This window comes from Microtus oregoni, unplaced genomic scaffold (assembly GCF_018167655.1).
Source record: "Microtus oregoni isolate MIOR12 unplaced genomic scaffold, Mior012 000036F_ref0000092, whole genome shotgun sequence".
Taxonomy (NCBI): domain Eukaryota; kingdom Metazoa; phylum Chordata; class Mammalia; order Rodentia; family Cricetidae; genus Microtus; species Microtus oregoni.
In genome coordinates this window covers 22,028,618-22,042,657 of record NW_024543095.1, presented here as the reverse complement: position 1 = coordinate 22,042,657, position 14,040 = coordinate 22,028,618, and the positions used below count along the sequence as shown (strand labels likewise).

Sequence of the window (14,040 nt, the reverse complement as noted above, 5' to 3'; positions counted from 1 at the left end):
AACCAACAGTATATAAAATGAGTCAACACTGGATAGTAGAATCAGTAAGACTAGAGAAAAATCAAGAGGAACATTTACAAACGTTATATATCAAGAAAAAAAGAGACAAAACACAATGTAATAATGTAGAAAAATAAAAAAGACTTAAGATATAATTTGTAGATGTTATTATCTTCATTAATACACACAAGGCACTTGTAATTGATAACCTACAATTCTATATAAGGCACAGGTAATGAAGAGAGGACTAAACAGGGTGCTATTGGAGAAAAGGTGCTTAAAAGAATCACAGTGTGGTTGACAGAAACAATAAACAGAAAAATTAGAAGCTATAAAATCAAAAGAGCAGTTTTCTGACAAATCATTGGAGTCATTGAAATGAAATTGAAAATAAAAAATGAACAATAAAATAAATAATATAACAATAAAATAAATAATAAAATATAATAATAATAAAAAGAAGAATAGAATAATTAAGTTCTAAAGTGGAAAATTATCTGCTATTACTTAAGACAATAAAGATTATGAAGAAATTGTACAAAAATGATATATCATCAATTTAGTTATCCTACACGAATTGACAAATTCCTATGCATGTCTGTGAACACAACTGACTCAAAACAGAGAATCTGAAATTCATGGGATTAAATTAGACTGGAATAATACAAAAATATTTCATTTAAAATGCCTGATATAACATGGATTAACTGGTGAATTGAGTGAAACACTTAAGAATTAATGCCAGTTCCTCTATAAATGTTTGTGGCAGTTTCACAGGACAGGCGACTTCTCAACCCATTCTATGAAGCTATAATTACTCTGTAATCAAAGCTAGAACACAATGTCAGAGTAGAAGACATTATGCAACACAGAGAATGAAGAAATTTTGTTAAGTTACATTTCTAGCACGATTATAAAAGAATACAAATGGTGTCCAAAGGAGTTGTGAGGGGCCTCAAGTTACTAAACAAAGAAAATGTCCTGAACAATGAGTTTATCCTGAACTTATGCTTTAAGCAATAGAAATAGTTTACTCAAATAAAATCTTGTTTATAAGATGGGCAGTGGTGGCACACATATTTAATCCCAGCACTTTGGGAGGCAGAGACAGGCATATCTCTGTGAGTATGAGGCCAGCCTGGTCTATAAGAGATAGTTGTGGGACAGACTCCAAAGCTACAGAGAAACTTGTCTTGAAAAACTAAAAAAAAAAAAAAAAAAATTATATATTTGCTTGGAAGAGCAATTCATAAAAGCCCACTGGTGAAGAGATGGCTGCTAATCAATGCAGTCAGTACTCAGAACACAGCTGGACAGGCTCAATGAGAGGAATCCTATCAAACAAAACACAAGCAACTAAAGCATGGGCTTATTCAACACCTGACCTGGTTTCGTGTCACAGCTGCCTTGGCGTTCACAAACCACTTCTTCCGACTTCTCTCCTTTCTGCTTTATCTAGGACTTGGAGGATTTTATCACTACATTTGGAGACTCAGGTTTTGTCCTTGTGTCCCTGGGCTCTGTAGCATCCTTGTATCAGACCAAGGAACTTATTAAGGAGATGAACAGTGCCTTTGCTCGCCTCCCTCAAGGAGTGCTGTGGACATGTAAGGATGATCAATGGCCCGAAGATGTCAGAATGGCCCCAAATGTCAAAATCATGGATTGGCTTCCCCAGGTTGACCTTCTGGGTAAGCACCTCCTAGACCTGTTACCATTTATGTGCGTTTGGGACTGAATAGATAACCGATGCCTGAGAACTTAGGCTTGCAAAGTAAAGTCTGTTGATATGTAAAGATAGATCTTCAGCAGGCAGGCAAAAGCAGCTAGAGCTCTTGCGGGAATCAGTCTGTACTCTCAACTGGATAGCAGCAAGTTCCTTATCCTTCCCTACTCAGACAGGTCGCAAGTCTCTAAACAGACAGGCAGCCTTGAATTATCAGTTTTTAAGATTGATCCCTCCAACACAATCTTGAAAACCATGTGAACTATATCTGCTCCTTGGGGCAGTTCACACTATTTGTTCCCACTATTCTCACAATGATGTGTGAACTGCTTCACATTTTTGGAGACACACATATGAATGTAAGCATGCAGATACATCTTGGTTGTCTGGAAAGGGCTGAAAACTCAGACACTTACAAAATTAATATTGTGGTTGTGAAGATGTGGAGGCTGTTTGAGAGCCAACCAGGGTAACCTCACAGTAAGATAAGGAAACACTGATTTCTTGAGCTAAGGGAAATTCCGTTTGCCACCTCCCTAAAATCATTTGTTTCTTGGTGACATTCTGTAGACCCATCACTTCCACACTCAATGGCTCAGTCAGAGTTTTATAAATGAAACACTCAAATTTTGTCACTCAAAATAAGATGGGAAATTTTGCACATATCTCTGTTCAGGGAAATCACAGCCTATACAAAAGGGAAAACATTTGTTTTCTAGAGAACATGGGTAGATTTTGTGTGAGGTATAGTTTTGGATGATTTCTTTGTGTTCATAAGAAATGTTCGGTTGCTTAATATGGAGCACCAGACAATATTTGTAAACACAGAATCTTTTGCTATACCATCCTCTTTAGCCAACTTCTATTAAAATAGAGGGGAAAATACACAGAATACAAGATTCATAAGAAACAAAATGTGGATAGCCAGAGAAGGTTGAGGTTAGAAAATTAAAGAAGACGTATCTGTGGAGAAGGTGAGGATGTACAGAAGGACAAAGAAACATGCCTGGATTGCCACTCTCCATATATTCTTCCTTGTCTAGGTCCTTGATAGTTTTAGATTGAAGTAGGCATCTCTCTGCCTAGGAAGGACTAGATTTTATATCCTAAAGCACTTAAAATCTCAAACGAAAAAAAAATCAGTAAAACCATTCTCTACAACACACTGGTATTCCTTGGTCTGTTTCTTTACCTGGTATCCGAAACTTTCATAGTGAAATATTGAACCATTTTTGTATTTTGCAACAGCTCATCCTAATATTCGACTTTTTGTCACCCACGGTGGAATGAATAGCATCATGGAGGCCATCCAGCATGGAGTCCCCATGGTGGGGATTCCCTTCTTTGCAGATCAGCCTAAAAACATGGTCCTTATAGAAGCCAAGAAAATTGGTGTTTCTGTTCATGTAGACACACTCAAGGCAGAGACATTTGCACTTACACTGAAGGAAGTCATAGAAGACAAGAGGTATGCAACTCTCTGGGGTTGGGGTTGCTTACATTGAATGCAGACCTGACACTAAAGGATCTGTGCAGTCTGTTTATCAATAAAAATAGAATTTTGTAAAATGTGGCAAAATACATGTGTGATACTTGAAGTTCTGGTTTCCCTTTGCTCTTAATCCTAATTTTAGTTGAAATGCTGAGAATACACTTCTACTTGGTGTGGTATGATGTTTTCTTCCACACACATTATCTTTATGACCTCTTATATTTTGGGTACTTGTCACTGAATTCCAGTTGAGGCAGGAGAGAACCTTTGTATGTTTCTAAGATGCCTGATTTCTGACTCAGCATATACATATAGAATTCCAGTTGAATCAGAAGAGTACTGTTTTAGTTACTCTCCTATTGCCATGAGGAGGAACCATGACCAAGGTTGTTGGCAGTGGCTACTTGTTTCTTTCCTGGCTGCTCAGAACCGAAATAATCACACTAAAGTATATTAATTAAACCACGGCTTGGCCTATTAGCCTATGCATATTTCTTCCTAACTCTTATTATCTTAAATCAACCCATCTCTATTAATCTGGGCACCACTATTTGTTCATGGCTTATCAGTAAACTTCTGTCCTGCATACTGCACCTCTCTTTTGTGGTGGCTACATGACTTTTCTCTGACTCCGCCTACTCTCTCCTTCTCTCTCTGTTTGGAATTCCCACCTTGCCCTATCCTGTGCTGCAATAGACCTAAGTAGTTTTCTTCATTAACCAATCATATTCACTGCACACACTTTGGAATCCCACATCACAAGTTTATGTATAAGATAAAGCATTTAATTGGGCCTTGCTTACAGATCAGGGGGTTAGGCCATGCCTATAATTTTGGCAAATGTGGCTCTGCAGGCATGGCACAGAGGCTGTAGCTGAGAGCCTTCATCTTGATCTGCAGGCCAGAGGCAGAAAGAACAAAACTTGGCTCTAAGTGGGCCTTTTTAATGACCTCCAGAGACAATCTCCTCCAGCAAAAATCACAATTCTTAATCCTACCTAAACAGTCCACCAACTGGAGCAAACATTTAGATATATGTGGTTATGGGAGCCGTTGTTCACTCAAACCATGACAAGGACCTTCTCTTGTCCTTACTGCGGTGATCTCCCCTCCTCAGGGTCTTTGTGTTGACCTCCCAGGACAGTCTCTCCAATGTTGTCCTCCTAGGAGACCATGTGCTTGGCTGTTATGTTTCTGTTACTGTGCTCAGTCATCATACACTACTCTCTCTTTGACCCTTTAATAGATTGTAATATCTCAGTCATGTGTGTCATTACTGTCTGCCCCACACTAGCACATAGAAAGTCTGCATCACGAGGAAACACTGACTATCTGTTTCCACTCTGCTCCTAGAGCCAAGCGCAGGCCTGTTATAAAGGAAATTTTCACAAATGTAAAGTAAAGTAGACAGGAACAGAGACAAGAACAGTTGACCCACATATCACTTGCCTTCTTCACAACGATTTCACAAAAACCAGGACTGCATACTCATGTTTCAATGTCCTATTCATATAATCAAATATATATCCTGTTGATATGTTCAAATACATTTAATGTGAACACTATTTCAGTATCATAGCTGCAATCCTTTTAAACATAGTTATTTTTTTTAAAAATTTCCTTTCAATGTTTAATTATGATCCTTCTAAAGTTTTATCTTTTTGCTTCTTGTTGTGCTTTTAAAGGGGACTCAGATAGACAGTGTTAAGTGTATGCCAACAATTTTGTTTGAAGCTGGCTATAGACTAGAAAAAAATCTGTGTGTGTGTGTTTATGTTATATGGTCTGAAGAACTGGCATAGCACATTGGTAACACATTCTCTCTGTGTCTGCCCTCAGGTACAAGTCTGCAGCAATGACTGCCAGGGCTATCAGGCGCTCCCACCCTCTCACACCTTCCCAGCGTCTGGTGGGCTGGATTGACCACATCCTACAAACAGGGGGAGGCGCACATCTAAAGCCCCATGGCTTTCAGCAGCCATGGCATGTGCAGCACCTGCTGGATGTCCTGTTGTTCCTGCTGGGGCTCACTTTGGCCACCTTGTGGCTGTTGAAGAAAGTGCTGGGCTTGTTGCTCAAGCCCCTGTGTGTGGCTAGGAAGGAAAAGAAGGCATAATGTTAAGTTTGACCTGGGGAGGGTGTTGGGAGCTCTGGCTCTTTAAAGGCTTCCCCATTCCCTAGCACAGGGAACTCCCAGAGTTCTCCTCTTTCCCTCTTCCTGCAGGTGGACCTCCAGTTGTCCTCACTATCTTCTGTCTTTTTCATAAGCCTCATACAGTACATTGACAGTTTGTGACTCCTCATTCCCTGGCTCTCTTTGCTCTAGTACAATCCTTCTTTTCCTGGTCATTTCTCCACTTCGGTCCTTTCTACCATTCACAGTGCTGTGAGAGTTTCATCATCTCTGTGACTTCTAGTCTCTGAATCTTACTTCTCCAATCACTTGAGATAAAAACCCCACACTTGACAAATTCTACTTACTCCTTTATTTATTTTGTAATTTATAATCTCTCTTTAGAGTTCAAATGCCTAGAGTGCTGTTACCCTGTTAGGTAGGATCAGCCACTCCCAGGATGTAATGAGAACCAGTTTGCCTGAAAATGACAACATACAAATGAAGTAAATACATTTTCCTGGATAATGAAAAAAATAACAAATAAAGTTAACAGAAAATTGAAGGTTTGGGAGAATGCATTTTTTCTTGAATAAAATAACAAATAAAGTTAACAGAAAATTGAAGGGTTGGGAGAATGCATTTTTTCTTAGGACTGATATGCAAGATTTATTTCCTCATTTGTGAGAAATTTACATAAGGAAAGAAAAGAAACTACAGTCTGTCCAGTTATTGGAGTAACAGATATATGTAATAGAAAATAATAATTCTGAGATTTATTAGTTGATACAGAATGAACCTCAGTGTTGTTAAGTAAGTACATTAAAAGAAAAGCAATAAATATAGAATGTCTTATTTTTTTCAAGAAGGTAGGAGTTAAGGGACAACAAATAATGTGTGAACTTTTTTCCATAAAATATTATCCTCAAAACAAATATACATGGAAAATTATGTGAGGGATCATGTGCAGTGTGTGGATGAGGATCTCATGTCACAGTTCATACTACACACAGAGATTTTCAGGTAATTAGCATTGTATGTACAAAACATGTTAACTCTAAGATTCAGTCTTTCTGATATAGATGAAGGATTTTCTCTTTTGCCCGTTACCACAGCCTCCAAATAATCACTTCTAAATAATCACTCAGAGACTTACATTAATTATAAATGTTTGTCCAAATTCTCAGGCTTATTATTAGCTAGCACCTACATTTAAATTAATCATTTTCTTTAGTCTATAGTTTGCTGCATGATTCGTGGTTTATTACCTTATTTACATGTCTCTCTTCCTCAGGATAGTCTGGATTCTTCCAGATTCTGCCCTTCTTCTCTTGTTCCTCTGCTTGAATTTCCCACCTGGCTCTATCCTGCTTTGCCCTAGACCAAATCACCGTTATGTATTAATCAATACATAGAGGAACACATATTCAAAGCATACAGAAACATGTTCCATGGCATTTCTGCTTTTCTGTATAATCAAAAAGAAGTTCTTTAACTTTAACATAGTAAAATTACATATAAAAACAGTTATCAAGTAAAAATGCAGTTATAATATTTAGTCTATTTGATTTGGCAAATTAAAAAAAATATCATATATAATATCTTGTGATTCTGAAGTTTCATATCTTATTTACCTTTTATCATATCTAATGAAAACTATAATTATAACTATTTGATCTTCAACTCCATCAAAGGTCCCAGAAAAGTAGAAAAGTTCCTGAGTAAACAAGAAGTTCATTGCAAGCAACTTCCAAACTCTATAATTGACAGAGACATCTGACTGTGTGGACATTCACCCAAAGTTCTTACTTAATGTTGGGCTATCAATCTTCAGCCTACAGGCCTAGAGTCTCTGGCAGACTTTTCAGTGAAGCAGGAAATCCCACCAATATTGGCAAAGTACATGAGTCACCTTTCTCTGTGTCCTGCCGTTGGCAGTTTCTTCTGTGAAACAGGAACCTGAAGAATCATCCTGCCTTGCTTTGCCAAAGTTTAGTGGTCATTTTCCTGTGGGTCCTGCATGTCCACTTTATACAGTATACTGTCAAGCAGTCAGGCAAAAGCAGCTTCTTGCCCAAATGGTTACCCTTGCCACATTGAAAGCAAATTCCATAAGGAGTTTCTTCAATGCCCATCATCCTCTTGAGATAATTAGCACTGCTAGGGGCAGATGTATATTTGTTGGGCCAAAATTATCTCAGGTCCTCTACCTCGATGCATATAGGATGGAAAAAAATTATGGCTTGAGTTCAGAGCTTAGACATTGGGGCCTGTGGAACAGACAAAAGCCTGGCTTGAGTTTAAGTGAAGATGAGATATCAAAAACCAGGTAGATGACCCTCTAGCCAGAGGGAGGGTTTGGCTGCCTCTCATTGGCTGCGGTATCCTCATAACACATCATGTTACTCAACCTATGTAAGGTGATGCTCACAGTAATAAACTGAGTTCCTGCTTGACTCGATTCCCTATTGCATCTTAATGTCCTGTCTCATGGGGCTGCAGAACAAGCATCTTACATTGTGGGACTGTGAGATGGGCAAATAGTATACTCACCTTTCTCTGGGGAATAAGGAGGCCTAGCAATGACTAGGGGAATGTAGAGGCTCTAGAAGCCTGGCAACTGAAGGCTCAAGAAGCCAACATGTATTTGTTGAGAAAAGTCAGTTATCCAATATTTTATATGCCACATTCTGTAGGTTTTGAAGTGTTTGAAGATTACCTACCTAATTGAAATAGATCATTGTATACCTAGAAAAACTCACTAATATGACTATAAATTTGAATATTATAGATTATTATTAATCTGTATTTTTAGGTGTTTTTTACATTTGAATGAGTTACACATACATAATATCTTAAAAAGAATATAAATACATATAGAGTAAAACAAAATTAACATTAAATTTGCATCAATAAGCTAAAATCATACCAATGTAAAATTTGTGGAGATTAGATTTTTTTTAAAATTACAGTAGATGCAATAATCTATTCTTTTTTCATCATTTCTATATCATATCCCCTTTCTGTAAAAGAAATTGACTATGACCAATAACAATTTATAACCAAGCCCTTTTTAAAGAAAATAAACTTTTATAAAATAGAGTTTGGGAATTTGGACATAGTTTTCTAGACTACTTCCTGCTGATTGTTGGGCACTGCTAATCTTATAGGGACCCTGAGAAAATTTGAGATCAAAACCAAATCCTGGGAAGATCAGTTATAACCTTTGAAGGAGGATGTCAAAGTTCAGGAGGAGTCCCTTTATCAAATCTGGTCCATGTTAACCTGGAAAAAAATCCATAGCCTCTTATTTCCAGTGGAAAAATATTTTACCCAAGTAATATATCCTTTAAGTTCCCAATACAAATGCATTTTGTACTTCTGTTTTAGAATTAAAGCATTTTAAAAATATTTAGGTTCGTGTATTTTATCAGTTTCTCTTTCAGATTCTTGTTTCCCTGCAACTGTTGTGCTGTAGGAACTCCTTAAGCCTGCAGCATTTAAGTTACCAGCCCACTTGGGCATGGCTTCTTATACTATAAATCCCAATGTAAAGTGTGCGTTCCCTCTCTCTTCCAGCTGCTGTTTTCCCGTTCGTGCAGAGGACTGTAATCTGTGAGCCCACCCCTAAATAAATAACTCTTTATTATATTCAATTCTGAGCTAGTGTGGGACTTTTTTTTAAAGCATCCTTCTTCACTGTTGTTTGATTGTCTGCATTTAAAAAATTCAAAATCAATACAATGCTATGCAGAATCAAACCTTCCTGTCTATTTTCCATATCTATGTAAACTATTTTTCTAATTTTATTCCTGTTTTTAAAGACTTTATCATATTATTTTTAAGCTATTTATTCCTTTCTTTTACTTTTGATGTCCTTTTTAATTTTTCATAAGCCCATACACACTGTAAACAAGTTAGAACCTGGTTAGGAGGTTTTCTGTTTGGTCCTCTTTTTTATTTTGTATCTTTCAGTGTCTTTTGTTGTATAAGTTAATGCTAAATCCTACACATAGTGTATGACTGATTATCCTCCTATATAGAGGCCTGTGTGAGACTAGGGAAACTGATCACAAAGCTTAGCTCATGGCAACTGGTGGCCGGCCCCATCTAGCAGGCAGGCTTAAGGGGACACATCTCCTTCTGTGCTGCTGCTGGCATGAGATTGTGAGCCTAGGAAGTCCAATGTGGCTTCAGTTCTGTGCATTCAGAATCTTTTTCAAGATTTCTTGGGTCTTATGTGGAAGTAAGTGCACCATGTTTAAATGCCAAATGTGGATGGAGCATATTTTCTGTTCGACCCATTTGTGCAGCTACTTTCAAATAATCACTCAGAGGTTTATATTAATTATTAATGTTTTTCCAATGGCTCAGACTTATTATTAGTTAGCTCTTACATTTAAATTAACCCTTATTTTTGTCTTTATTTTGCCACTTGGTTTTTACTTTATTACCTTATTTTGTAACATGTCCTACGTTTTTTTGGTGGCTGGTTGTTGTCCCCTAGATTCTGCACTTCTTCTCCTGTATCTGTGCTTGGATTTACAGCCTGGCTCTATCCTGCTTAGTGACAGGCCAAAGTAGATTTATTTATCAACCAATGAGAGTAACACGTTTGCACCATACATAAAGACATCCCATAGCCATTTTACAAAAGGGGATCTGGGTTTGACATACTTGTTCTGCTATGATGTATGATGCCCTCCATGATGTGGAAAGAAGTTCTTCACTGAGCACATCCTGGTGCTGTGTGTTCTCTGGTCTCTCCTGTCTACTGTCTACTCTACATCTCTACTATCACAGGCAGTAGATCATGGAGGCTTTGGTTCAAACTCATATTCACCTGGGATGGGCTTGAAGAGGTGAGATCAAACCCCAGCTTTTTAGGCTTTTGGTCTTGGGCTCTTCCCACTGAAGTAAGAGTTCTAAGAACCAAAATCTGCATGCCCCTGTCACCTTCTCCTGTTTCTCAATATTTTTTTTTTTTTACAGAAAAGAACATTGGGGAAGAAAACTAGGTTCATGAATGAATGGATAAATATGTGTATATACGAGTGTGTATAGTGTGTGTGTGTGTGTGTGTGTGTGTGTGTGTGAGAGAGAGAGAGAGAGAGAGAGAGAGAGAGAGAGAGAGAGAGAGAGAATCACAGGAGTCAGAATCACAAGGTTAAGTGCTTCAGCCTACTAGTAACTCTTTTGTAAATCAACAGTTGAATAAAAGATAAAGACAAGAGGGGCCATGTGTGCCCTCTGGATATCATCTCACTTGACTGACTGTTTTTTGGAAAACTGCCGAACTGAGGAGGGATTGGAATGTTTGGATTGATCTTTTCTAGGATATCTCCAACTGCAGACTTTGCCCCTCTAACATAGTACTCTGTGCTATCATGCATCGCTCTGTCCTTGTTCTGTTCTGTAAATTCCAGGCAGATGTCTTGTCCTTTATAAATTCTGAGTTCAGCCCTTTCACTCATGGAGAATGATTGACCAGATTTGAATATTCCCTCCATGATCTGAATTATGAAAACTATGTCCAATTTATACCGAGTGTCTTATTCTTTACCTTGTAAATAATATATTCCCTGGTAGTGTTTCTAGTTTTTTCTCAGTTATTTAAAGCACCAAACAAATCTTCCTTCTACTTACTTTGGTCCGCATTTCATTTTGGAAAGTATTATTGTGTTATTATTCATAAACTCATTGTAATTAAAATAAATAATTATACACATATGAATATCTGTGACTTTCTATATTATATCACTGAGCACACCGAAGATTTGTCATCAAAGAAGATTTCTACTCTATAGGTACTCATTTATTTCTGCTTTTGGCCATCTTACTGATGGAGGATGGTCTTGTATCTTATCTGTTGCTATCATTGGTTAACTAATAAAGAAAACTGCTTGACCTGATAGGACAGATAATTATGTAGGCAGAGTAAACAGAACAGAATGCTGGGAGAAAGAAGCCGAGTCAGGCAGTCTCCATGATTCTCCCACCCAACACAGCCGCAGGTTAAGATCTTCCCTGGTAAGCGACCTCGTGGGCTACACAGATTATTAGAAATGGTTTAGATCAATATGTAAGAGCTAGCCAATAAGAGGCTGGAACTAATGGGCCAGGCAGTGTTTAAAAGAATACAGTTTCCGTGTAATTATTTTGGGCATTAGCTAGCTATGCGGGAGCCAGGGCGGCCAGAATGCAGCCCTGACGCTCTTATTAAAACATCTTACTTTTGAATAACCATTTGTGGTCAATACATAATATTACTTTTACTTTTTACCTTCTGGGTTTCATATTAATGGGATTATAAAGTATATATATATATTTTTTTGATTTTTCGAGACAGGGTTTCTCTGTGGCTTTGGAGCCTGTCCTGGAACTCGCTCTGTAGACCAGGCTGGTCTCGAACTCACAGAGATCTACCTGCCTCTGCCTCCCGAGTACTGGGATTAAAGGCATGCGCCACCATCGCCCGTCATAAAGTATATTTTTTTATTGTGTTGTTTTAAGCATAAGAAATTATGTAAAGATTTATTTATAATGTTTATGAGTAATTCATTGTATTTTTAGTCATATTTTATTGTGCAGTAGTCACAGTTGTTTAGTTTTTTATTTATAGAGTCGAGGTTACTTAGTGCTTTGTCTGATTAAAAAATAGCATGTTCTAAATGTTTTAAACACACATTCACATCCACATATACACACACATTCACACAAAGATACTCATTTCTGTCAAAAATTTATTTTCTCTGCATTGGTCACTGGAATGTGATGTGGAATATTCTCCTGAATATATGTTACTTTATTGGTTAATGAATATAGCTGTTTTTGACCAGTGATTTGGCAGAGTAAAGCTTAGCAGAAAATCTGCACAGAGATAGAAAAAGTAGGAGATGCCATGTAGCTGCCATAGGAGAGAGACACCATCCATCTCTGAAGGAGAAAAACACCAGAACAATTCCTGCTAAACCACAGCCTCTTGGTGATACACAGAATAATAGAAATGTGTTCATTTAAGATGTAAGAGCTAGCTAGGAACATGTCTTAACTATTGGCAAGTAGTGATATAATTAATATACTTTCTGTGTGATTAATTGGGTCTGGGTGCCTGGAAAGGAAGGAACAGTCTCTGCTTACAGGAATGCTTTTCAGTGTTTTCTGGCACATTTACTCCTTCATGCTCTCTCTCCCCTTATCTATTTCCCTTATTCTTACAAGTATCTCTCCCATATTCATGTCTTTGTGGTTATGTGTGTATGTTTTCTGTGTCTATATGTGTGTGTGTATGTGTGTGTGTGTGTGTGTGTGTATGTGTGTGTGTGGGGGGGGGTGAGAGAGAGAGAGAGAGAGAGAAGGAGGGAGGAAGGTCTATGTGTATGGCATGTATGTGTCAGTGTGTATATATATCAGTGTGACCATACATACACATGTAAGCATGTTGAAGCCAGAGGTTAACACTAGGTGTCATTAGGTATTCTCCTTACTACATCTTACCCTACTTTTTGTGACAGGGTTTTTTTTTTTTCTGAACATGGAACCTCCCAATTAATCCAGACTTGGAGGACAGAAAGGCTGCAGGTCCATCTATCTTTGCCTTGCTATTGATGGAATTATAGGTGCCTGGCTTTTTTTTTTTTCGGTGACTATTGGGTGTCTGTACTTAGGTTGACAAGTGCTTCGTTCACCTACCCATCTCTCAGTCTTAATGTCTGATGTTTGAAGCCAGGAGAAGATGGGTGTCTCAGCTACAAAAGAGGGTAAAGAGAGAATCTGCATCTTTGTTATAATTTTTTTTTCACTTCAAGGACTGAACAGATGTGACAGTACTCAGATATTTCGGGTGAGGGCGCAATATCCTTACACTTTTTACTGATATAAAGTCTACTTCCCTCTGGTTGCAATCTCACACATGGTCAGAAATAAGATCTTCCCACCTATCTAGTATCCTTTAATATAGCAACGTTGACATTGAAATCAATCATCACATTAATACATTTGAAAGTACGGGAAAGTAGATGGACTGAAGATTTGCTGTGAAGAACAGTGCAGCCCCCTTTCTCACATTATTTCTCCTTTTTTGTCTTTTCATCTGTGTGACTGTGAAACCAGCATGAGTATGAGAATGCAATGCTTACATTCAGATGTAGGTAATGACGCAGACATAAGACACAATGCTGCAAAGCAGAACTCCAGGCAGTATTCCTCTGCATGCTTTGAAAGTCCTGAAGCAGATTCCCTCTGCTTGAGGATGCACTGGGAAACTTCATTACAGCTGTTAAGTTTTCAACTAGGATGTGAGGAGGACCACGTGTGACAATGCACTCCTTCCTCTTGGGTTGATTTACAAGTGGCAGAACTGGAAGCTGTCTTGTGCTTGCACTTGGGAAGATGGTGTAATGCTTCCATTTTGCTTTATGATGCTCATTCAGAACTGTGGGTTCAATCTTAATTGTTTTGTCTTCAGGTAAAGTCCTGAACTTAGGCCATGAGCACATTTTCATGAATTTGTGACTAGTGAGAGGCCTAGAGGAAAAGTTTTAGGTGTTTTCCTGGGAAATTAGCTTATGATTGCCATTATTGGAGATTTTAGAACTGAAACCTGGCTAAATGAGTAACAGATATGGCAATAGGATCCAAGTAGAGAAATGACAGAGGAGGCAGAGTCTTATAAATTAGTGAATGGGCTTTTAAAATGTTCATTGTAAA

General features: G+C 37.9%; 1 protein-coding gene across 1 annotated transcript in view; it reads left to right on the top strand.

The window, feature by feature from the left end:
- LOC121433029 (UDP-glucuronosyltransferase 3A1-like) overlaps positions 1-14,040 on the top strand; it is a 55,460-nt gene that overhangs the window by 24,752 nt on the left and 16,668 nt on the right. The window contains exons 5-7 of the mRNA XM_041631260.1: positions 1,460-1,691; positions 2,975-3,194; positions 5,058-5,334. Coding sequence (XP_041487194.1) covers positions 1,460-1,691; positions 2,975-3,194; positions 5,058-5,334 — 729 coding nt within the window. The remainder of the gene's footprint in view (positions 1-1,459; positions 1,692-2,974; positions 3,195-5,057; positions 5,335-14,040) is intronic.